Below are 25,035 nucleotides of genomic sequence, written 5' to 3'. Positions count from 1 at the left end.
ACACAACAAACACTGATCTTGTCCTCCTTCTAGAATTAGAAAAATTTCCAAGCAAATAGATTAATTTCAGAAGTTTAAATAAATCAAGAATTGAAGTCCAATGATGAACCCATGATTCATGCATGTATGATGGATCTAGCCGATGAGTCAGCCACCATTAACTCTTTAGTACTCAAGTAGACTGTTTTATCAACATGTTGATTCTTTTTATCCGCACCAAATTCCTATATAAGCACCAACACTTGCAAGAAGGAAGCACAAGAATCTACCATCCCAAATGGATGATCAGAAACAATCCCAACCCCAAATCGAGATCACCATTGATGCACCCAATGACACCGAGCAACCACATCGCGAACCTTTGATCATCATCATCAGACGATCCTCATCACTCATCTTAACTAAATTTCATGGCGGCCACTTCAGGATTAGCCTCTCTCTCTGCAGCCAGGCCTTGCTGTGGAAGACCCTCGGAGACCCAATCGACGACGCACACGCTTTCCAGCGCGTGCTTTCAATGCTACCCTCCAACGCTTTCCTTTTTCTCTGGTCTCTGGCTTTCTTTACATTAATTTCCCAATCCCTTCTTTATATTCTAAGATGTTTTTTCCGCTTTGAAATGGTTAAAAACGAGTTCTTTCACCATGTGGGAGTGAATTACCTGTTTGCTCCATGGATTTCATGGCTCCTCCTGCTCCAATCATCGCGTTTAATTGCTCCGACCACTATCTACTACCAAGTGTTTTGGTGCGCCTCTGTTTTGCCGATTGTTGTGCTGGATGTTAAGATCTACGGCCAGTGGTTCACGAAAGGGCCGTGGCTGTTATCGACGATGGCTAATCCGGCGAGCCAATTATCGGTGATAGGGAACTTCGTGGGGGCGCGGGCGGCGGCGCAAATGGGGTGGAGGGAGTGTGCTCTGTTCTTGTTTTCGCTGGGGATGACGCATTATTTGGTGCTGTTTGTCACGCTATATCAGAGGCTATCTGGGAGCAGCAGCCTTCCGGTAATGCTAAGGCCGGTGTTCTTTTTGTTCATTGCGACTCCAAGCATCGCAAGTTTGGCGTGGGAGTCCATTGCTGGAAACTTCGATGTTTCATCCAAGATGCTCTTCTTTCTCGCTCTGTTCCTATTCATGTCCTTGGTAATTCATTTTTCTGCAGACTCTTTACCGTTATGTTTAAGGCCTAGTTTGTTTATACATAAAACTAATTTTTGAAAAATGGTTTTTATTACCCTCCTGCTGCAGAAATATTGGTTTGACGAATAAAAATAACTTTTGTTAGGTATAAAATTGCGTAAATTTTTTTTCAGCCTCCCTCTTGCCCACAAGTGGAACCACCCCTACCCTTGGGAGGTTTTAGCCCTTGCAAAATTTTAAAAATGTCTCAAAATTTTGAAAATTTCTTCTAAATTTTATATATTTTTATAATATGAACCTCCAGATTTTTATTTTTTTAGTTTTATCCTTCTTCTCTTAAAATTTTAGTTATGTCCTTGCTCTTACACATCCATGCAGGCTATTGTGAAAGGGCTCCTTATGGGGCTTACTTGCCCTAAAAAGTCTCAAGTTATCTGAACACCTGCCTAGACAAGTAGGTCTCACAATTATCTGCTCAAATTGCAAATAATGTGAGGGTAGAAAATTAAACTCGATCTCAATTTTTCTCTTCTTTGCAACTCCTCACATATATGAAAAATATAAGTAATTAATATTTATTGCTGATTTTCTTTAGAAACTAAATGCCGAAAAATATTTTCATTACTGAAATTATTTTCTAACAAAAAAACATTTCACCCCGAAACAATCGGAGCCTTAAAAAATATATATATATCTATATATAATAAAAGCTTAAAAAAATGGTTAAATCCCCTTTTGGTACCTAGGTTTTAGTATATACCAGGATGAAAGAACCTTTCTCCGCTTAGTTTTATAGGAAAATTTTGGGTAATTATCGGGTCTAACCATTGAGATTACAATGTTAATGTGGAAGTAGCAGGTTTGTAGACCAGCCTTGTTCAAAAGATCAATGAGGAAGTTCAACGTAGCATGGTGGGCTTACCCTTTCCCTTTGACGGTCCTGGCACTGGCTGCAACCAAGTATGCTCAGGAGGTGAGGGGCGCCAGAGCGCATGCCTTGATGCTTTTGCTATCAGCAGTCTCAGTTTTGGCGTCTTTGGCCTTGATCATTGTCACTGCAATCACTTCTAATAATATTTTCTCACAAAGTCCCAAGAGAACTCTGCTTAAAATTCCCAATCCTCCTGCTTAAAATTCCCATTAATTGGAAGCTGATTTTATATATTATCCCTGGAGAAATATGTAGAAGGAAAAATTTCCTTCTCCCATAAAAAAATGAACCTGCTTTGCTCACATACCTTTATTATGAATGTCATCCAAATTTACTTTTACACACAAAAATAACCTACTTTAAATCACTCTTTTCATGTGATCAAAGCTTAGAAAGCAACAATCACGATGAGGAAACTGAAACTGAAACCTTCAGTTCTACATATAATTTTAGTAACCAATATTATTATGTTTTTAAGCTATATAATTTTTGTTAGTTAAAATATTAGAGGAAATTAAAATTCTAGACTCAAGCGACTCACTCCAACAAGATGTGACTGAGTACGACTTAATCATAGTGCCCACTCAACGATCGAGACTCGGCTTATTTTGTCCACAGTTATTGGCATGTTGACAACAACTTCCTCTTCACTGCATGGAAAAGGATTTTTGATCTCCATGAACAAGATGTCAAGTAACATCGGGTTCGCTTCAATGTCCTTGAAAGAGTATTCATGCGCATTGAAAGACAATAATCCTGCCTTCAAGCACCCTTCATTATTGTAAAGGAATTATACTTCAATACATTACTCAACGATGAAAATTAAATGGTAGTTGACTATGAAAATGGAGTCGAGGGTGAGGCAGGGGATAGTGGTATATCCACAAAAGTCCTATTAATGTTTTGCTCATTATCATTACCTAGGGTATCATTTGAAGCTTATGGGTGTCGCTCAAAAGCAATCACTTTGTTGGGTTCAAGGCAAGAGGGTGAATTTGGACGAGTTAACAAAACATCACTGAATTCAATGATGGAGAAGATGAGAATGTAAAAAAATCACATAATTGATGAAGTTGATACATATCAATTGAATTTGGACGAGTTAACAGTCCCGTCCGGATGGATCACTTTTCAGACTTCCGCTGTTTTTTATGTTAAAATCCTAGAAAAAAGCCCTATAAATAGGAAAGACATCAAAAAAAATTATAGAAGTTACTGAGTATGAAATTTCAGAGTAGAGAGAAGAAAGTTTAGGGTTTTCCAAGCCTTTGTAGCTCTCAATTTTGGGGTTATCAATTTGTAAGCATCTCAAATTCTCCATGGATTCAATTATTCTTGTATTATATTTTAATTCCATGAGAGGCTAAACCCTCAACTAAGGTTGAGGATGAAACCTCACTTATGATTAGCAACAATATTTTCATGTGATTAATGTTTTCCAAGTAAATGAGCTTGATTTTTCAATTGTTCTACTTCAATTCAATTAGTGGGATGATTCTTGGATATCTCTTGTGATTTACGGATACATTTGATGATTTGAGATAGTTTCATTTAATTGATTGCTTGGTTTTCTTTGTCAAACAAATTGGATATTCCTTGTGATTTATTCTACGGATACACTTGATGATTTGATTTAAATTTGATATCTTTTGTGACTTAGGGATACACTTGATGATTTAATTTAAATTGGATATATTTGTGATTTGTGCATAAATTGATACATTAGATGGTTTTAATTAATTCTTTGAAGCAAAGTAGAACATACATAAAATCTTTGTGAGAACTTTGGAAATATTATTGATCATGAGAATATAGTGCTATGACTCTGTAAGTGCGGATTCCAAAACCTTAGTGCTTCGTTAATTGATAACTTTTACTTATTTTGTTTATGCTTTTGATTTTATATTCACAAAAATAATTACTCATCTTTTAGAACTATGTTAAGATTTAATTTGTTTAGATATATTTAGTCTTCAAAAACATAATTCTCTGTGGGTTCAACCTCGCACTTGCATCCTTATATTACAAACCGATTCATGCACTTGCGAGTAACTAAAATTTCACAACATTGAGTATATTCAAATTTTTAAATGGCAATATTTTTTTTATTATTATCACTTTCTTCTAAAATATCTATCCTTTTGTCAAAAGAACATCATTCACCAACTTGTCTAAGTTGATGGATGAAGACCCATGTGGACCGGTGGCCTCTTCAGCCAATTTTTTCCATTCCATGGCCTTTTTCTTCATTTTCTTACCCTTTTTCCCCTCCATCAACTCTCTCACAATCCTCTCCACTTCCCCTCTCTTGGCACCATTATCAATCTCAATGCCAATGCCCCATTCATTGCAAGCATACTTACAGTTTGTTTGCTGATCCCCATAGAATGGACAACAAATCATGGGCACTCCTGTACAAACACTTTCAATAATTGAATTCCACCCGCAGTGAGTTAAGAACCCTCCAATGGAGGAGTGGTTAAGCACTTCCTCTTGAGGGCACCAACTAGCTATTAGTCCTCTTCCTTTAGTTTCTTCCAAAAACTCAGGTGGCAGAATCACTGAATCACCAACAACTAAATCAGGCCTAATTATCCACAGAAACATGAACTTGCTATTTGCAAGTCCCCAGCCAAACTCAACCAATTGTTGTGGTGTCATGACAGTAATGCTGCCGAAGTTCACATAAATCACTGAATTGTGTGCCTTAGAGTTAAGCCAATCAAGGCACTCAGTTTCTTCTTTCCACAAACTATACCCTGTTGATTCCAGAGGGTCATTGGGTGAGTGATTGAGTAGTAGTTGCTGAGGGCCAATGGCATATACACAAGGAAACGTGGAGGGGAGAGCATCCAAAACTTCCTGCTCTAACGCGTCAAATGTGTGAACAACGATTCCTGAAGCTTTAGGAGCTTTCTCTACTGCTTCAATGATCACTTTGAAGGAAGGGTCATTTGGATCTGTAGTAATAAAAACATTTGGGAGATCCCTCAATCGGATATCTCTCATACCTGGAATCCAATCTATAACTGTGTCTAGAAACCCATTTGTTATATAACTCTCATCTGCAAAAATAAATATATAATTTTTTTTTAGTTTGGAAACTTGTAATCAATAATAATATTAGAGATAATCCATGATTTCAGAAGGTGTTTCCCTTTTGTGTTATACCTTTAAGGGGTGTGAAGCCTTTTTCCCTGAGACGAGGAAACTGCATAACACCCATTAAACTGCAAGCAGCGATCGTGAAGAGCATTACAGTAGGGATTCCAAGGTCTTGAGCAGCAGTGTGAGTGAATGGCATGAAACCATCCGAAATAATGCAAGTCACTGGAGGACTGTTTGAAGAAGTTGCAGTACTGTTGAGTTTGACGAGGAGGTCTGAAAATGGAGCCAAGAAGTTTTCTGAAATGGATTTGCTAACAGCATCAACATCTTGGGTAGCATTGGAATCCGATGGAGGAATGCTGTCTGGAATGGTTTTGAATTGAAAGTCAGGCAACCCATCTAAGGAGTTGGGACCTCTAGATTTCAAAAAACGCTGATGGTTGAACTCTGCGTTCACAAAAGTTATGTGAAAACCTTTGCCGTGGAGAAGCTTTGAAAATTTGAGCATGGCCTTTATGTGGCTTTGAACTGGGCATGGAATACAAACTGCATGAGCCTTTTTAGCTTCTGCTATTTTCGAATCCATTTCCTTCTCTCTTTCTGCTCTGTGTATATGTATGTTGATATCCTGTTCCATTGTATCTCTCGTATATATATATATAAAAGATCACCCATTTGATCAATCTACCTATTCATCACAAATTTGGCTACAATTGACCATATCATTAATTTACCACACATATATGCACGTGAATGAGAGGCTACTGGCTCCATCAAATGAGTAACGTCATTGCAAACGTTTGTTAGCACTTAGTTTATGAGTAGGATAATGTCCAAAATGTCATTGAAAAATAAACTACTTTTTGGAAACGATAGCAGTTTTAATAATCGGTTGTCTTAAAGCATCCAACCTTCACTAAATTCCATTCTCCATCTTTGAAAACAACACCTTCATGTCTCTTACTATCAACCGTGGTGATTTAATGGCTAAAAGAAAATTTTCAAGTAGTTAGTGAATGTATTAGGCGTGAGTTCGAGTTTTTGCAGTGGAGAATCGCTACATATGTCTAATTAGTATTAGTCGCATTGGATCCTCATTGATGCCTTTATGGGGCTTGGTCATACTATGGCTCAGTCGGACTTGAGTGTGTATTCCATGCGCATGTGGTTGTCACTGTCTAGGCTCCTCCTATGCGGCTCCCAATGAGTAGGTACTATTATAATTACGCTCAAATATGCTAGCAACAATTGGTCTCTCCAACCTACCACTTTTGCTTTTAAAAAAAAAAAAAAAAAAAAAAAAAAAAACCTCACGTCTCCTTCCCATCTGTTTCCTATGAGACCATAGTAAATAAATAAAAATCAAATTTTAGTATACGAGTCACAAGTGGGTTAGATCATTCGCAATAGATACCCAACAATTTTTTCTAAATTTAGGGAATAAAACTATTTTTTGCTTTCCTATATAAATACACTTTACAATAAACTCCCTTAATATTTTCATGAGTAGTAATATATAGAACACTCAATGTGAGTAAACAATGCTCACGCTTGGTGAACATTAGTAGAGATATTACTGTTTCAAAATTTTTTTCATATTATTTTTTAAAAATTCATACTACTTCTCACCCAATGTGAGCACTGTTCACTCATGCCGTGTGTTCTATATATATATCACTACTCTATTTTTATATACCATTAAAATATTATTTTAAATTTTTACTTTTTCTTTTTTATTCATTTTTTTCTCATCTCTCTCGCTCTCGCGTTGTCTTGAAGGCATATTTGTTCATCCCCATAGTTTTTCACCGCCACCATTTTTAGTTGACAATGACTTCAAATTTTTGCACTTATGATTCCCACCCCAATGGCCAAAAAGGGGATGGCTTAAGGCCTTTGGGGGTGGCTCGAACACTTAGCATGAGTGAACAGTGCTCACACTTGGTAAACATTAGTACGGATATTACTATTTCAAAAAAATTGTAATATTATTTTTTAAAAATTCGTACTACTGTTTACTCATGCCGAATGTTCTATATATCACTACTCTATTTTTATTTACCATTGAGATATTATTTTAAATTTTTACTTTTTCTTTTTTATTCATTTTTTTCTCCTCTCTCTCTCTCTCTCTCCATCTTGAAGGCATATTTGTTCATCCCTATAGTTTTTCACCGCCACCATGTTTGGTTGACAACGACTTCAAATCTTTACACCGATGATTCCCACCCCAATGGCCCAAAAGGGGTGGTTCAAGACCTTCGAGCCACCCCCATTTATAATAGGATTTAAACCCCAAGTGATTAAAAAAAAAAAAAATGTAAACCTAGGTACTAATAAAATATTTAACCCTTAAACTTAAAGAAATTGATGTGGGTGAGTCAGCTATAAGGAAAGAGAGATAATGAACTATAAGGAATCAGTTGCTAATGCTCTTGAAATCGGTCATTCACGTCTCAGAGGAAACAGCTAGATGGGAAGGAGACGTGAGAGGGTGTTGTTTTCAAAGATGCAGGGACGTTTAGGTGGTGTTTGGTAAATGGGTTGGCCTAGACACTGTAGTTGATGTGAAAAAAAAAAAAAAAAAAAAAAAAAGTAAGAATGTTTGATATAAAAAAAAATGAAAAAGTGGTATGAAAAAGTAAAAAAGTTTTGTTTTGTAATGATTTTTTTATTTAAATAATAATAACAAGTGAATGATTTGGGTATACTGTATGTTGAGGACTTGCTCCCTTTCGCCTCAAACCACCATTGGAGATATCGAACCACCTGGTACATGGCGGACGGAACTTCGTGGGTGGCTTTGAGTTCTGGCCACCGGTTGTGCACCGGTCTTTCCCCACCTGGCAGCGGCGTTGGCCGCATGAAGCGCCTGTCTTCCCTCCACCTGCAGCGGCTTTGGCCGCATAAAGTGAGCAGCCCCCCCCCCCCCCCCCCCCTCACCCCCTTGCCGTTAACAGTGGTCGTTTGGCCGTTTGAGCGTCGGCCCTTGGTGGCCGGCACATGAGGAAGGCCGCCGCGGCGGGGCATGAGGAAGAAGAAGAAAGGGGCGGCGGCTAGGGTTTGGGTATTTTTCGGGTTGGGAACATGATGATCTGGGTAGGGTTTTCAAACCCATATGAACCGGGTCTAGTGTTTTGGGCTATTGGGTATGGGTTTATTTTAACCCAAGCCCGATCCAGTTATTAAAAAAAAAAAAATTGGTTTATTAAGTGGGCTAACCCGATTGGGCCAACTCAATACAGAAACTAAGGCTGACCCAATAAGGAAGCCCAACCCGATAACCCATTCAGTTTAAAAAAAGCAAAAAAAATAAAAGGGGGAGAAACCAGTTTTGGGTTCATGTGGGGTTAGAACCTGGGCTCTCAAGGTTAAAAGGGCCTAAGACAATCTATCATAAGGCCATGCATTTTCATATGCTTTTATGTTGCAATTAATATATCTTATCATTTAAATTGTTTAACAATGAAATTATTATGGGTTAAATACCAAATACCCCCCTGGAATTTGGTAACTTTATTTTTACCCTCCTGGGGTTTTATTTTTATCACAGGACCCCCTGGGGTTTTAATAAAGGACTAAGTTAGTCCATCCGTTAGTTGACCGTTAGGACTGACACGTGGCACCTATTTAATTTTTTTAATATAGCCACCCCCTATTTTTTTCCTTTTCTTTTTTCTTTTTTCTTTTTTTTTTTTTAATTTAAAAAAATTAAATAGGTGCCACGTGTCAACATCTAATTGGTCCACGTGTCAGTCCTAACGGTCAACTAACGGATGGACTAACTTGGTCTTTTATTAAAACCCCAGGGGGGTCCTGTGATAAAAATGAAATCCCAATGGGGTAAAAATAAAGTTATCAAACCCCAGAGGGGTATTTGGTATTTAACCTAATTATTATTTCTTTAATGCATGGACTTAAGATTAAATGTATTCTTTTTATTTATATTGTTTAAATAAATTGTTTGATACCTATACTTGAGAATAATTAACTAAGCCACATATGTTGGTAAATGTTTATGGTACTATCTAAAATTGCAATCGAAAAGCTCTAGCAAGGCAAGTCTTGGGACTTAAGTGTGCCATTGTGCGCCCCCTCACTTACTTGGGACATTATCCGGTTGTACTTTGGAAAAATACTATTTACCCATTGACATGTTGGTTTTGTCTTTTATTTTTTGGAACTTTATTTTGGCATCTATACAGTTATTGGATCTTAATGAAGTAGTGATTATCATAACAATTTTGGGAGAACCACAGCATTCCGATTTTAGAATGATAATTGCATCAAGATTATATATGTGAACTTCATAAAGAAAATTAACATCATGTTGTAATCAATTTATAAATTTAATTGCTAATCCCCACATGGACGTTATTATTTTTATGACTTAATTAGAATAAGATAGTAAATTTAACTTTAAAAATAAAATTTCTCTTAGGCCCATAGGTACGGAGAATTTTATTTATTAATGTTAAATTTATTAGTCCTATTAATAAAGAGTAAATTTCACGCGTGATGCAACCTTTGCCCATAGGTAGGTTGAAATTTACTATTAAATTAACATTGGTTAATTTAAATAAATTAGATGTTAATGAAGTCGTGATTATTATAATAATTTTTGGAGAATCACAGCATCCCAATTTTATAATGATAATTACATCGAGATTATATATGAGAACTTCATAAAGAAAATTAACATCGTGTTGTAATTAATTTATAAATTTAATTTGCCAATCCCCACAGGGACGTTTTTATTTTTATGAATTAATTAGAATAAGATAGTAAATTTAACATTGAAAATAAAATTTCTCTTAGGCCCACAGGTATGAAAAATTTTATTTATTAATGCTAAATTTATTAGTCTTATTAATAAAAAGTAAATTTCATGCGTGATGCACCTTTGCCCACAGGTAGGTTGAAATTTACTATTTAATTAACATTTGTTAATTTAAATAATGTTATTTCATAGCATTAAAATATATTATTTTTCTTGGTTATTGAATGTATTCCTACTGCTTTAATTATTAGTATTTTATGTTCCAATAATTCCTAGTGGTAATTTTTCCTGACTGAAAAGAAAATGTGATTTTCACTTTGGGGTATTTGGAGACTGAATTGGCATTTCGTAAGGACGAAATCAAGTACGCCACATGAGATTATTAAACATGAACGATTGTAGTGATTTAAATCACTTAAGTTTCAACGTTCATGAAATCTCATATCAAGGAAAGCATTAGGGTTTTATTCTTTAATGTTTTAGGGCCAAAGAAAGGTCATTGAGGAACATTTAGTGAGTTCCAATAAGGCTTTGGCTTGCACCGTAATAGAAAAGCTTTAAAGTAAAACCTTTTACAGTTTCAAAATGTGTCTGAGCACATTATGGAAATGAAGAACATAACAGCTCATTATAAAGTCCCTAAAGGTTGAGTTTTTGAGTCATTTTTATTTTAAATTATCTCATCTAAATATAATATTTTTCCAAATATCTTGTGGCACACATAAGGATAACTGATCAATAAATAAACTTCTGATGATCATGTGTGTTCAAGAAGATGAGAGATTAAGACATGAGTTACTCATGTTACAGAAAAGACCTTGATAGGCAATCATGTCCAATAGTTAATGAATGAGAACAAGGTGCCAACAAAGTGTTATGGCAATTAAGATACTTGTTTCTCTTACACTAAGGAAAATTATGGGCATATAAAGGATGGTTGCATAAAATATCATAAATGACTTGAAATAAAGGTAATCTCATACATTTACTCTGTCATGAATCTCTTTTATTGACTCTCCTAAATACTGTGTGGATTGAATTTGGTTTAGCGGTCCATGTTGTCAACATAATGCAGGGTTTTCTAAATAATACTTGTTTACAATTGGAGGCTGTTGGGATCTATAGATTAATTTTAAAAATTTAGTTATGTTATTTTGACCTTAATAATGTTTTTATATATTCCACAATTCTTTTACAAATTTAATTTCTATTTTGGTTTGTTAAAATCAAGTTTGAATATTATTAAAATTTTTGGGTGGAATATTAAATTTGTGGTCTATTTAAAATTGATCTGGATCCCAATTTTTGGAAAATTAATCCCTGCATATAAATGTTGACATAAAGCATAGTCTTATGAATGAGAAAATCCTCTATGTTATGGCATTGGAGATTAGAATATATCTATATAAAGAATAAAAGGTTGATAAATGATAGAGTTTTTTTTTACAACTCTTGAAATTTACTATTTTTGGTATTTATGTGGACTGCATTAAGGAAAGGAAGACCAACTATACCACTAAATATGCTAACAAAAGGATTTTTGAGATTCTTGAGATCATGTACAAGTGAAGACCTTTCCATACTTCTTGCCTACATGGTTAGAGATATCCTATCTCTTTCGGTAATAACCATATAAGGTTTATGTATCTCTATCTTCTAAATCATAAGGTTGGGGCATTAAATGCTTTCAGTACCTATAAAGCAGAAGTAGAGAAACAAAACAAAAGGAAGTCAAGATCGTAAGATCTGATAGAGGCAGATAGCATTATGGTAGGTACATGAAAATGGGACATGAAAGGTAATACTAATATTCTATTCTCCTAATGGAATGAAGCCTTGAAAACCGTTGTGTATACATTTAACTGGGTTCTATTTAGGGTTGTTCATAAGACACATAAATTAAAGAATGAATAGAACCAAGTTCAAATTGTTTACACATATGGGATTGTCCTACTATAGTGATGATTTATAATCCACACATAAGGTAATTAGATTCAAGGACAACCAGCAGAATTTTATAGGTTATACAGTAAACTCCAATGGGTTTAGGCTTTACTGTTCTTCATTTAGTCCTAGAATTGTTGAGTCTAGATATTCAAAATTTCTAGAGGACGTTGAACTTAGTGAGAGTGCTTATCCTCAAGGGATTGAATTAGAGGAAGTACAAGAGTTGACTGAAGCCCCTTCACATGAAGGGTGTTTGATTGTGCTTAAGAAAAATCAAATTGATTATCTTCAACCACAATCAGTTTCAAAACAGTCAACTCATAAGGAACAAATTCAGAATGAACCTACTCAGACTTTGTCAAAAGTAAATGAAGTAGGATTAAGAAGATTTTCTAGAATAAAGTGACCAACAATCCCTAGTGATTATGTTGTTCCAGGAGTCTGATTTTTATGTCGGACTTAAGGACGTTCCAAAATTGTTTTCACATCCTTTTGGGTGGAGATAACTTCACATTGTGTTTCAATGCCATGAAGGAGGAGATGAAATCTTTGGCTAAAATTCAAGTCTGCAATCTTGTTGACTTACCAAAGGGAGTTATAGCCATAGGCTACAAATGGGTTTACAAAACCTAAAAGAATGCTTCCGGGTAATGTTGAACGATATAAAGCTAGATTTGTAGCCAATGATCTTACTCAAAAGGAAGGCATTGATTATCATAGTATGAGTAGCTCATTTTGGTTTAGAGCTATATCAAAAGGATATGAAAAACAATTTTCTTGAATGAGAATCTTAAGAAGGAGGTGTACCTAAGACAACTTAAGGATTGTCAAGCAAAGCAAAGCTTTGTTGCATCAATGGAGAAACAGAGTAATGAAGATCAAATGAGGAGAAGGGAAGAAAGAATAGAGAGAAAATCAGAAACTTGTATTCTGTAATATTTGATCTTAAACTGTTACAATGAATAGAATCAGTTTATATACATGAAATCAGAACTTATCTAAACAAACTGACTTAACTAACCAACAACAGAAAAACAGAATGAGAAAAGAATAAGTTTGTTTAACATGCGTGCATATATCTGAAACTCCCCCTCAAGATGGATGGCAAACATCCTTGACAAACATCTTGGAAAGTAGCCGAGAAAAATCCTTAAAACCAAGGCCTTTTGTGAAGATATCGGCCAGTTGGTTCTGAGAAGACACATGCAAAGTTCTGAGCAAACCAAGTTGAATCTTTTCACGAACTAAATGGCAATCAATCTCTATGTGTTTAGTTCTCTCGTGAAAAACAGGATTGGCAGCGATATGCAAAGCAGACTTGCTGTCACAGAAGAGTAATGCAGCCTTTGGATGAGGTATATGAAAATCATGAAGAAGAGAGATAAGCCATGTTAGTTCACAAGCAGTAGATGCCAAAGCCCTATATTCTGCCTCAGCAGAAGACCTGGAGATGGTGTGTTGTTTCTTTGATTTCCAAGAAACTAATGAATTACCAATGAACACACAGAAACCAGTAATTGACCTTCTAGTATCAACACAACCTGCCCAATCCGAATCTGAAAAAGCCTTTAGACAAAAATCTGACTGAGCAGAAAACAAAAGCCCTTGAGCAGGAGAGTTCTTGACATATCTCAGCACTCTAGTAGCAGCATCTAGATGAGGTTGTCGAGGTTGATCCATGAATTGACTCAAGACTTGAACAGAATAAGCTAGATCAGGCCGAGTTATAGTAAGATAAAGTAACCTGCCAACCAACCTCCTGTAACTAGTTGGATCAGAAAGAAGATCCCCAACATCCTTGGAAAGCTTAAGATTTTGTTCAATGGGAAAAGAAACAGGTTTGGAAGCTAAGAGACCAAAATCTTCAAGAACTTCTAGGGCATACTTTCGTTGAGAGACAGAAATACCTTCTTTGCTTCTAGCAATTTCAAGTCCCAAAAAAAACTTCAAAGGGCCTAAATCTTTCAGCTTAAACCTATCATTAAGCAAAGTAATAAACTCAGAAACTGCTTTAGAATCATTGCTTGCTATGGCCACATCATCAACATAGATTAGAAGAGCAATGTAAGAAACACCCTGAAGCCTTGTAAACAAGGAGTAGTCAGCCTTAGATTGTACAAAGCCAAGATCAATCAAAGCAGCAGAGAACTTAGAAAACCAATTCCTGGAAGCCTGCTTCAGACCATATAAGGACTTGGTCAATTTGCAAACCTTGTTCTCCCCCTTAACAGCAAATCCAGGAGGCATGGTCATGTACACCTCTTCATCTAAGTCTCCATGCAAAAAGGCATTATTAACATCCAATTGATGAATTTACCAACCCTTGGCTGCAGCAAGAGCTAAGAAAACCCTAACAGTGGTCATCTTGGCCACAGGTGAGAAGGTCTCATGATAATCCAAACCCTCACATTGGGTATACCCTTTTGCTACCAACCGAGCCTTGTACCTCTCAATGCTGCCATCAGACCTATGTTTCACTTTATAAACCCACTTACACCCTATAGGATGTTTATTAGGTGGTAGAGTAGTAACAACCCATGTATGAGTTGTTTCAAGTGCAGTAATTTCAGCCTGCATAGCTGCACGCCAATTGGCATCCTTTACAGCTTGATGATAGAATTTAGGTTCAGACTGAGAAGAAATAGCTAAACAAAAAGATCTGTGAGAAGGTGACAAATTATGGTAAGAAACAAAAGAAGACAATGGATAAGCCTTACCTGAATCTGCATCCATTAAAGGAGATTGAAGTGGAGAAGTAAAAGCCAATTTGCAATGAAAATCCTGCAAGTAACTAGGTTTGGATTTTACCCTAGTGGACTTTCTAAGAGGTGGACAGGGAACAGGAGTAGAATGATTAGGTTTAGAAACAGAACTAGATGAATCTACATCTGCAGAAAGATTAGGAACAGAACTAGGTGAATCTAAATCTGCAGAAATAGGTGGGACTTGAGTAATTGATGCAGGAATGTCAGAAACAGAATCAGGAACAAAATGACTAGAATCAGGAACATTAGAGGAAGTAGGGGAATTATGTGTGATTGGTTGTGGAAAAGATGATGTAAAAACATCTTCATCTGAAAAATCAGGAACAGGAATGAATGGAAAAACATTGTCATGCAGTTGAGTAGATGTATGATCCAAATGAGAAGCATAAGGAAAAATTGTTTCATGAAAAACTGCATGTCTAGAAATAATAATGGAATGAGTATGAAGATTATAGAACTTGTATGCTTTCATGCCATATGGATATCCGATGAATATGGAAGGAATAGCCCTAGGATCAAACTTTGTTCTATTCCTAGACAAAGTTGACACATATGCTAAACAACCAAAGACCTTAAGATGAGAATAGGAAGGCACAACAGAATAGAGTAACTCATGTGGAGATTTATTGGAAAGTAAAGGTGTGGGAATTCGGTTTATAAGGTGAGCTGCAGTAAGAATGCAATCTCCCCAGAATTTCAAAGGAAGATGTGACTGAAACCGAATGGACCTTGCAACATTTAACAAGTGTTGATGTTTCCTTTCAACTATAGCATTTTGTTGTGGGGTCTCAACACAACTAAGCTGATGGATAGTGCCTTGAGCAGAAAAAAAATCATTCATTTTGAATTCAAGTCCATTATCAGACCTTAGACACTTGACCTTTGATTTGAATTGAGTTTGAACAAAATTAAAGAATGCTTGGATAAAAGACTTGGTTTGAGACTTATGTTGCATCAAATGCACCCAAGTGAATCGAGTGAAATCATCTACAATAGTAAGAAAATAAACTGATTCATTTATTGATTTAGTAGCCAAAGGCCCCCAGATGTCACAATGAACTAGATCAAATGGAAACTTGGAAATTGAAGTACTAACAGGAAAAGAGAGTTTGTGTTGTTTTGCCATTGGACAGATTGGGCAAACACTCTCTGAATTACAAGATATTTCAGAAACATGCTTATCTAAAAGCTTTATTCTAGCAAGAGAAGGATGACCTAATCTATAATGCCAAACATCAAGTGATGGCTTTTTGATTGAAGTGAAAGAAACATGCTGCTCAAAAGGAGGAAGAGAAACTGATGCTGGAACCTTGTTGTCTTGCAGCAAGTAGAACAATCCAGCTTCTTCCTTACCCACCCCAATCACTCTCCAATGGTGCAAACTGTGTATAAAACAATATCCAGCAAAGAAGATGAGACAACATCTTAGATGTTTAATAAGTTTGCTAGCTGAAATGAGATTGAAGGCAAAAGAGGGAACACACAAAACTTCAGTCAATGTAAGATTTTCTGAGAGTTTAACAGTACCAATGTGTGTGACAGCTGCTATGGAACCATTAGGTAAATTTACACAAGTTGAAACTACAGCAGTAATGGAAGTGAAAAAGGATGGAGAACTAACCATATGGTCGGTTGCACCAGTATCTATTATCCAAGAGTGTTTATGTTGTTTTGAAGATGGAACCATATTAACAAAAGTTGCAGAAAACACAGAATATCTTGGATTAAGAGATGAGTGATAACCTGATGCACCAACAGCAGAATGAGCAAAGTGTACAGGGGACTGTGGTGATGACAATGAATACTGTTTCATCATATCCATGATGTTCTTGTATTGCTCAGAGATCATAGACAGATGAGGAGAAAACATTTGTTGAGCATGTAAACCAGAATCCTGCACCTGGTTTGCTGAATGCTGAATTGGTTTGCCTCGGGTAGATTTGAAACCAGGAGGATAACCATGCAATTTATAGCATTTCTCCACAGTATGGCCAACAAATCCACAATGAGAGCAAATAGGTTTATCTTTCCTATAAGTGTTTTGTTTGACAAACCTATTCCCTGAGGTAGATTTTGTCATAAAAGCAATAGGCTCATGATTGACAGTAGGAGAAGAAATAGGAGTAGGGTTGGAATTGGTCATTAGGGCAGAGGATTCATGGCTTAGAGAAGTGATTGTGATTTCTCTTTGTTTTTCCTTTTGAATTATAAGAGAAAAAACTTTATGTAAAGAAGGCAAAGGGTCAGTTAAAAGGATTTGAGCTCTAACAGCAGCAAACGAGTCATTCAGCCCCATTAAAAACTGATAGACTTTTTCTTGACTATGAATTTCAAGAATTGATTGAACTCTACCACAATTGCAGCAGTTGCATGCAGACATAGGTCTATAGTTATTAAGTTCCTCCCATAGAATTTTAAGCCGAGTATAGTAATGACTTACAGAGGAATTGTCTTGAGTAATAGCTGCAATGGCCTTCTGTAGTTGGAAAATCCGAGGACCATTTCTTTGGGAATAGCTTGCCTTGAGCTCATCCCACATATCCTGAGCAGACTTGATGTAGATTATGGTTGAAGCAATGTCCTTCGAAACTGAATGCAGAATCCAAGAGACCACCATGTCATTGCATCTGGTCCATGCTTGAAGAAGACTGTCACCAGCAGCTGGTTTTGGCATTGAACCCTCAACAAAACATAACTTGTTCTTCGCACTTAGGGAAACAAGCATGGATCGACTCCATGTGTTGTAGTTATCCTCTGAAAGTGCACTGCCAACCAGATTAAGTGCTGGATTTTCTCCATTGCTAAGAAACAGAGGGCTCGAAGGATCGATGAACTGATTATTGAAAACAGTGTTTATAGAAGCGGAAGATGAAGGATTGAGAGATTGTGCCATTGAAAGATTGAGAGATTGTGCCATTGAAGGAATAGGAATAAACTTCACAAAGTGAAGGGCTCTGATACCATGTCAAGCAAAGCAAAGCTTTGTTGCATCAATGGAGAAACAGAGTAATGAAGATCAAATGAGGAGAAGGGAAGAAAGAATAGAGAGAAAATCAGAAACTTGTATTCTGTAATATTTGATCTTAAACTGTTACAATGAATAGAATCAGTTTATATACATGAAATCAGAACTTATCTAAACAAACTGACTTAACTAACCAACAACAGAAAAACAGAATGAGAAAAGAATAAGTTTGTTTAACATGCGTGCATATATCTGAAAAGGATTTTATTAATAACAGTCAGAAAGCTTTCAAATTAAGAAAATCTATTAATGGACTAAGATATGTCTCTCATCAATGATATACAAAAATTTTATAAGGTTATTACCTCACATGGCTTTATTGAGAACCTTGTTAATCATTGAATATACCTTAAGGTCAGTGGGAGTAAAGTTACATTTCTTTTAGTCCTGTATATAGATAATATTTTGCTTGCAAGCACTAATTTAGGTTTGCTACATAAAGTTCCTCTCACTAAAGTTTTGGGAGAGATTCAGAATGAAGAACTATGAATCTTCAATAGCACCTATTATTAAAGGGAATATTGTCCCAAAATGTATTGGAACAAAGGCAAATGAAAAATATTCCATATGTATGCATAGGTCGAATTAGCAGGTTTGTAGGCCAGCTCTGTTCAAAAGATCAATGAGGAAGTTCAACGTAGCGTGGTGGGCTTACCCTTTCCCTTTGACGGTCCTGGCACTGGCTGCAACCAAGTATGTTCAGGAGGTGAGGGGCGCCAAAGCGCATGCCTTGATGCTTCTGCTATCAGCAGTCTCTGTTTTGGCGTCTTTGGCCTTGATCATTATCACTGCACTCACTTCTAATAATATCTTCTCGCAAAACTCCCAAGAGCACTCTGCTTAAAATCCCCAATCCTCCTGCTTAAAATTCCCATTAATTGGAAGCTGATCTTATATATTATCCTTGGAAAAATATGTAGAAGGAAAAGTTTCCTTCTCCCACAAAAAATGAACCTGCTTTGCACACACACCTTTATTATGAATGTCATCCAAATTTACTTTTACACACAAAAATAACCTACTTTAAATCACTCTTTTCATGTGATCAAAGCTTAGAAAGCAACAATCTCGATGAGGAAACTGAAACTGAAACCTTCTGTTATACTTATTTTAGTAACCGTTTTTAAGCTATATAATCTTTTTTAGTTAAAATATTGGAGGAAATTAAAATCCTAGACTCAAGCGACTCGCTCCAACAAGATTTGACCGAGTACGACTTAATCGGACCTAGATCCTCTCCATTTCAAAAGAAATGGAGGGGATCCATTTAGTTATTTTTAGGGGGTAATTTTGTCATTTTACAATTTTTGGACAAAAATGCCCCCTAAGAGTAACTAAATCGATCCCCTCCATTTCATTTGAAATGAAGAGGATCATTCTCCGACTTAATCATAGTGCCCACTCAACGATCTAGAATCGGCTTATTTTGTCCACAGCTATTGGCAGGCTGACAACAACTTATTCTTCACTGCCTGTAAAAAAGATTTTTGTTCTCCATGAACAAGATGTCGAGGAACATCTGGTTCGCTTCAATGTCCTTGAAAGAGTATTCATGCGCATCGAACCACAATAATTCTGCCTCCAAGTACTCTCCATTTTTGTAAAGGAATTATACTTCAATACATTACTCAACGATGAAAAAGTTGACTATGAAAATGGAGTCGAGGGTGAGGCAGGGATAGTGGTATATCCACAAAGTCCTATTAATGTTTTGCTCATCAGAACCTAGGGTATGATTTGAAGCTTATGGGTGCCGCTCAAAAGCAAGCACTTTATTGGGTTCAACCGAATCTCTTGCTGTAATCATAGGCAAGAAGGTGGATCTGGACGAGTTAACAAAACCACTGAATTCAATGATCGAGAAGATGAGAATGTAAAAAAAAAAACACATAATTGATGAAGTTGATACATATCAATAAGAAATATATATTTCTTATTGATATGTATCAACTTCATCAATTATGTGTTTTTTTTTTACATTCTCATCTTCTGAATGAAAGGATTTTGGTAAAATTCGTTGACGTTATCGAATCTACTTTTAATCCTTTGATTTGTTTACAATATATAATATACACGTTCAATTGCCAAATTTTGCCTCATCACACTTGAGAAGTGGATGGTGATGATAGGGTCGGATCAATTATGCTTCCTGATGTGGAAAAGATCATCTAACCACTTTCCTCACCTGTGAAATGAAAACAAGATGAAATGTTATTCCTTCTTCACTCCTCATTTTCTTTACTTTTTCTCTTCTCTCTTCATGCCGGAAAAAGGACCATGCAGAATCAATAAAGTGTCCAACAAGGCCATTTTCAGCACTATAAGCATACACTTTCCCCTCGTTCTCCTTAAAAAACAACCCCTATTTAGAAAATGATCATTTTCACTTTTGATCTGAATGAAAGAAAGAGAGGAAGATCCTAAAAACGAAAAATCGGTGAGCTCGTCAACAATAAACCCAAAACAAACTAAATCAGTGCGAAAATAATTACAAAACATCAAAAATGGGACAAACTTTATACCATGTCGATTCATTTTGAACAAATACAAATTCCATAATCCGCAGTAATGAAAGCAAGATAATTCCTAAGAGCATGATTTGAATGAGTTAAAAAGCTTAAAAAGTACTTTTAGTACTAAAAAATTATGCCAAATAAAAATTGGCATGTTTGATAAAAAATTTACAAAGTTTTTTTTTTTTTTTTTTTGGTAACTTTTGTCATTTTTAAAATGACTAAAATGCACTCATATATTGCACAAATATGGTTCCAATCCTATATAATCTATTATCTTGAGAAATGTGTTACCATCTCATGAGATTGTAACACATTATTAAGAACCATATTTGGGAGAAAAAAAAAAACAATGGAAAAATTAAGCATTTTTGGTCCTGCTTTTAACATTAATCTACATTAAGAGGGTGGGTGAATCAGCTTACTAGGATTTTCACAATTACAGAGACGGCGTCGTATTATCCTGTGTTGGACTTGTTCGCATGTTAATCTGTGAATTTTGTTGTTGTTTTGGACTTTGGTTAGGGTCTTTGCATCAGAGACATGGACGGTGAAGGAGAAACAGTGAATGTAAAAAGGTGGACAGTCTGCCACCCAGTTTACATAAAAACTCGAAGAAAACAGTGGCGGAAGGGAGGTGGATAAGCCTCGAAAATGCATGCGTAAATCCCACCTGCGCCGAGGTCGCCGATTGCTGCGCCCATCTCAGTCTCCCTTATTCTATTGAGGTTCGTGCTTTTTTTTTTTTTTTTTTTTTTTCCTTTTTTTTTGTTCTTTTGAATATTGTTGATGGGTCTCGAAATTGTCTGATAGCGTTGCTGATGGATCTAAGGGTTGATGCTTTTGTTTGTTTTATTTTTGTAATTTTTTATGGGTCTTGAAAGTGGGTGTTGGTGGCAGATAAATAAGGTTTACCCGCGCGACTACATGCAAATAGGGAGAGTGAGGGTGTTGTTGTAAGGGGAGGATGGGACTCTGTGCAATCCTGCCATTTATTCCAGTAAGGATAAATTTTCTTATTTACTATTTATTATTATATGGTTAAATTATTGTTATTGATCTCTACGTTTTCTCTTAGAGTTCTTAGAATCCTAACCATTATGTACAGAAATATTTGAGGATCTTTTAGAACCTCTGAAGTTTAAGGTGGTAAAATCTGGATCATTTCCTTAAAAATAATGGTTAGAATTTGAAGAAATTTCCTGTTATGAATGAATGATTATTTGGGAATGTCATATTATCTTTAACAGAATATTTGATTTCCAACAAAGACCTATAAATTTAAAGAAATTCTTCTGTTTCAATTGGGTTGTATATGAGCATGTTTTTACCTCAATATGTATGTGAAAAGATTTCCACTAATCATTGTTAGATGGTTGCCCAAACACTTTATTTGACTAATATGACATGCATATATTATATTATACGAAATTCCTTGTAGAAGCAACTGTCCTAGTGCAGTTATCTAATCTTAGTAGTTAGTATGACTTGCCAATAGCTCCAGCTTTATGAGTCATTTAAATGCCATAATACATCAGTTAAAGTAAGAGGCAAAATATGTTATTGATTCAATTTCCTTTTGTCGGTGAAGGGCCAATTACCCTTTCTATTTGAGATGGGAATCTGTAATTAGTACATCTTGGCCATCCCGGTTTGAAAACAACAATTTGTTGGAATAGTTAATCATATCCTTTTCTTTTCCTTTTTGAAAACTTAGCATTGTGGTTTTATTCACATTTTTTTTCTGGCATGCAATTTCTTTCCTGAAAAGACATGTACTTCTATACCTATGTTCAAATATATGTAACCTGATGTGAAGGAATGCAAGCATGCAGTCTGTGGGATTCCTTGTTAAATGTCGTAATACACCATTTCAATTGCGAGTATACTTTCCTCTCTTGTGTTCTTATAATGGGTGCTTGCAGTTGTTAGCTGACGTGAAAAGTTCCTGATGTTGTAGTAGATCTGCCCACATTATTAGCTGGCTTGGGAGAGTGTTTACTAATGATTTACAAGAATTGTTTTTTCAGAAGATTAATGAATTCAGTTATTTAAATGGGATTTGTTAAGGGGTTACAAAATTTGTTGTCCAATTTTTTGTAGTTCTAATTCTGTCATTTTATCTAATTGTTTATAGTGAGGGGGAATATAAAAGCTTGCTGCTAACAAATCTTGACCGCTGGTTTTCCATGGTCCTTGTCATGGAGTGGAAATCAGCCTTATTAGTTGACACAACATAATTTATTCATCTTCTATGACCAAAGGGCATTTGATTACTAAGCAACCCTTGGTCTTCCATACACTCTATTTATGGGAACCCATCCTAAGTGTCCTTATGTAACATCTCAGTCCCACATTGAAAAGATGAGTAGCGCACATTGAGTGGGTTGTTTATAAAGACAATCATCGGTTCTAAGTCCTATATTGGTTCGGTGGTTCCTTACTAGGTGAGACTAAGCTTTATAAGTGATTCTAGTGAAGCTCCAAACTGACTAATTCTTTTGAAAGAATAACGTAAATATGGCTAACACTTTCCTTGCATCGTTATAAATGGTATCAAAGCAACTTAGTGATGCCATGTATTACTGAAGCACTGCATGACGTGACCTTAACAAGGTCGTCAAGGACTTAAAAAGGGGGAGGGGGGATTCTAACACTTTAGCCTCACATTAAAAAGATGAGTAGTTAACATAGAATGAGTAGTTTATATAGACATTTATGGGTGCTAAGTTTCACATCACATATATGGGTCTGAGGTTTACCTGACAGTGGTGAGTACATGAAGTGGCCTTGCCTTGGAGGGGTTCTTTGTTATCAAAAAAAAAGTCTCACATTGATTTCTTACTAGGTGATATTAAGCCTTATAAGGAAACTCCAAATTGATTAGTCATTTTTGAGTGATAACACAGATGTGGCGAACGCATTCTCTGGGTCATTACACCTTGTAACTCGAATTACTTCAATTCCCAATTCTGAAATTGAATCTGTTCTACCTTGTCCAAAAGCTTTACCATAGTTCCATCAGATCACCCTTATTTTTTTCCTCTCAAATTGCACATGTATGCCGAAATCCAAATTTTCTAACATGGCTATAGTGTTTATATCAGTGAACTTATTGGCGGGGACATGAATAGTTAACAAGTTTTGGTTGCTATTGAACTCATAGTCCTCCCAACTGTGAATATATTGACACATCAGGTTAACCTCATTTAGAAAGGCTTTGGTTTTGCAATTTGTTTTAGCATTTTGGATATTGTGCATTGCTTTGTTGTATGAACTAGCCATTTTTGATATGTTTGTCTTGGAAGATAATTTAGTAGGAATTCTCTGGTGAGATTCCACCTTTTAATTCTTGTAATCTTCTTTGAAAGTAGAGGAGAACAATTTAAAAGGAAATAAATTTTATCTCTATTATTACAAGCATGGAAAAGAATAAAACAAGGATATAGCTATGCAATTTAGAAAAAAAAAAAAAAAAAAATGAATCTGCTTTTTCCTCTTGTGAGCTTACCTTTGTTTTAATCATATTGTATTTGTAGGAAAACAGCTGATGCTCCGTGTTGCTGAATTGGTACCTCGGCATCCTGGGAGGATTGGGAGGATTAAGAAGCAGGTGCCTGCATCTGCATCCACATCTGCATCTGGACCTTCCAAATCCAGAAAGGGTGCGTGGAAGAAAGAAGAAATAGATCGATAATGTTTCAATACCCAACTAACAGTGCCAAAAGAAAAGGAAAATTCAATATTTTGACAACTATTAAGAATTAGGGTTAAATACCATTTTGGTACATGTGGTTTGTAGGTTTATCAAATAGTTGCCTAGTTTTTCAAAAGTGACCACGTTACCGCCTATAAAATTGTGTCACGTGTTCACATAACCAGAATAGAATTGGCATATCAATTCTGCTTGCCTCGTCATGTCATCATGCGATTTCAATCTTGTGTTGGCATCTTGGTAGAAGTAGCTCAAACCGTGCCTTGCACGCCTTGCTTCAGCCACAAAGCCTCTACTCACATAGTTGATGAAACTAATCAGCTTCCTACACCATGCATCTAGCCACTCTTTGAAATTAGGCTAAAACTAGATCATCCACTTCTTCACTACGCTAACCCTAATCGGACCGTCCTCCCTGTTCGGCCCCCTCATATCTGCCACCAAGGCCATCCTCAGGTACTTTCACACAAGCACTGTGTGGCCCACATCCTTGTCCTTGTCCTTGTCCTTGTACCATAAGTATTTTTGTGGAATACGACATTCAGTTGCGACTTCGTGGTTGAAGTGCGGTGTGGGCGGCACAATCATCTTATGACCAACTCGGTCTGTCTTGGACAATCCATCAACATCAACAGCTTTTATTAAGAGGATTATCACAATTTCTTCAAGTTTTGATCCGAGGTTGAAGTGTCACAATTTGGGTACTCATTGTTATACGACTGTTAATTGTTGCAATTGGCAAAATTGTGATTAGGAAGATCAGCAATACCACAATTTAAGAATTCAAATTGTTATAAATTTCCCCTATCAAGCAAATCTCACTTGTGTAAGATTTCTATTTGTGAATGTTCTTAATCTTCCCATCTGAATCCATGAATGTATTCATTGTTGCAACTGTCAACATTATTCATCCAAGTTTAAGTCAGCAGCACCACAATTTGAGATTTCTAATTAATATTAATATAAACTCCCCCAATCAAGCAAATCCCACTTGGCTAAGATTTCTCTTTTATTAATGAATATTCTTGATTTTCCTATACCAATGCCATAAAATATTTTCCAATTATAGGAATGTGGAGTAGATTTTTCCAATGTAAATCAGATAGTTTA

The 25,035-nt window shown here is 36.0% G+C and overlaps 2 protein-coding genes and 1 pseudogene across 4 annotated transcripts; 2 read left to right on the top strand and 1 right to left on the bottom strand.

The window, feature by feature from the left end:
- The first annotated feature begins 277 nt into the window (after nucleotides 1–277).
- On the top strand, nucleotides 278–2,273 carry LOC132183142 (S-type anion channel SLAH1-like). Its single transcript, XM_059596542.2, has 2 exons — nucleotides 278–1,144; nucleotides 2,001–2,273. The coding sequence occupies exons 1-2, from the start codon at nucleotides 278–280 to the stop codon at nucleotides 2,271–2,273; spliced, it is 1,140 nt and encodes a 379-aa protein (XP_059452525.2).
- A 1,932-nt stretch (nucleotides 2,274–4,205) lies between these two features.
- On the bottom strand, nucleotides 4,206–5,769 carry LOC132182964 (7-deoxyloganetin glucosyltransferase-like). Of its 2 annotated transcripts, none has more exons than XM_059596337.2 (2): nucleotides 5,244–5,769; nucleotides 4,206–5,137 (listed from the first exon to the last, which is right to left on the bottom strand). In XM_059596337.2, exons 1-2 carry the CDS (start codon nucleotides 5,764–5,766, stop codon nucleotides 4,206–4,208), a joined length of 1,455 nt encoding a protein of 484 aa, XP_059452320.1. In that variant the 5' UTR covers nucleotides 5,767–5,769. The 2 variants fall into 2 exon arrangements, with proteins under 2 accessions (XP_059452320.1, XP_088372508.1); XM_088516382.1 differs by having other exon boundaries at nucleotides 4,206–5,032; nucleotides 5,244–5,766.
- Nucleotides 5,770–20,753: 14,984 nt separating this feature from the next.
- On the top strand, nucleotides 20,754–24,826 carry LOC132182513 (signal recognition particle 19 kDa protein-like; annotated as a pseudogene). The gene is made up of 3 exons (XR_015912088.1): nucleotides 20,754–20,938; nucleotides 21,111–21,210; nucleotides 23,750–24,826. The product of XR_015912088.1 is annotated as a signal recognition particle 19 kDa protein-like (transcript).
- Nucleotides 24,827–25,035: the final 209 nt, after the last annotated feature.

This window comes from Corylus avellana, chromosome 5 (assembly GCF_965113065.1).
Source record: "Corylus avellana chromosome 5, dhCorAvel1.hap1.2, whole genome shotgun sequence".
Classification (NCBI taxonomy): domain Eukaryota; kingdom Viridiplantae; phylum Streptophyta; class Magnoliopsida; order Fagales; family Betulaceae; genus Corylus; species Corylus avellana.
Note: the sequence above shows the minus strand (reverse complement) of the source record. Positions and strands in the feature narration are given on the sequence as shown.

Excerpts from the sequence above, each read along its gene's own strand:
- LOC132183142 (XM_059596542.2), top strand. The coding sequence starts at position 278 with ATGGATGATCAGAAACAATCCCAACCCCAAATCGAGATCACCATTGAT. Across the intron at positions 1,145-2,000 it reads TGTTCCTATTCATGTCCTTG|GTTTGTAGACCAGCCTTGTT; the intron begins GTAATTCATTTT and ends TGGAAGTAGCAG.
- LOC132182964 (XM_059596337.2), bottom strand. The coding sequence starts at position 5,766 with ATGGATTCGAAAATAGCAGAAGCTAAAAAGGCTCATGCAGTTTGTATT. Across the intron at positions 5,138-5,243 it reads AGGCTTCACACCCCTTAAAG|ATGAGAGTTATATAACAAAT; the intron begins GTATAACACAAA and ends TTATTTTTGCAG.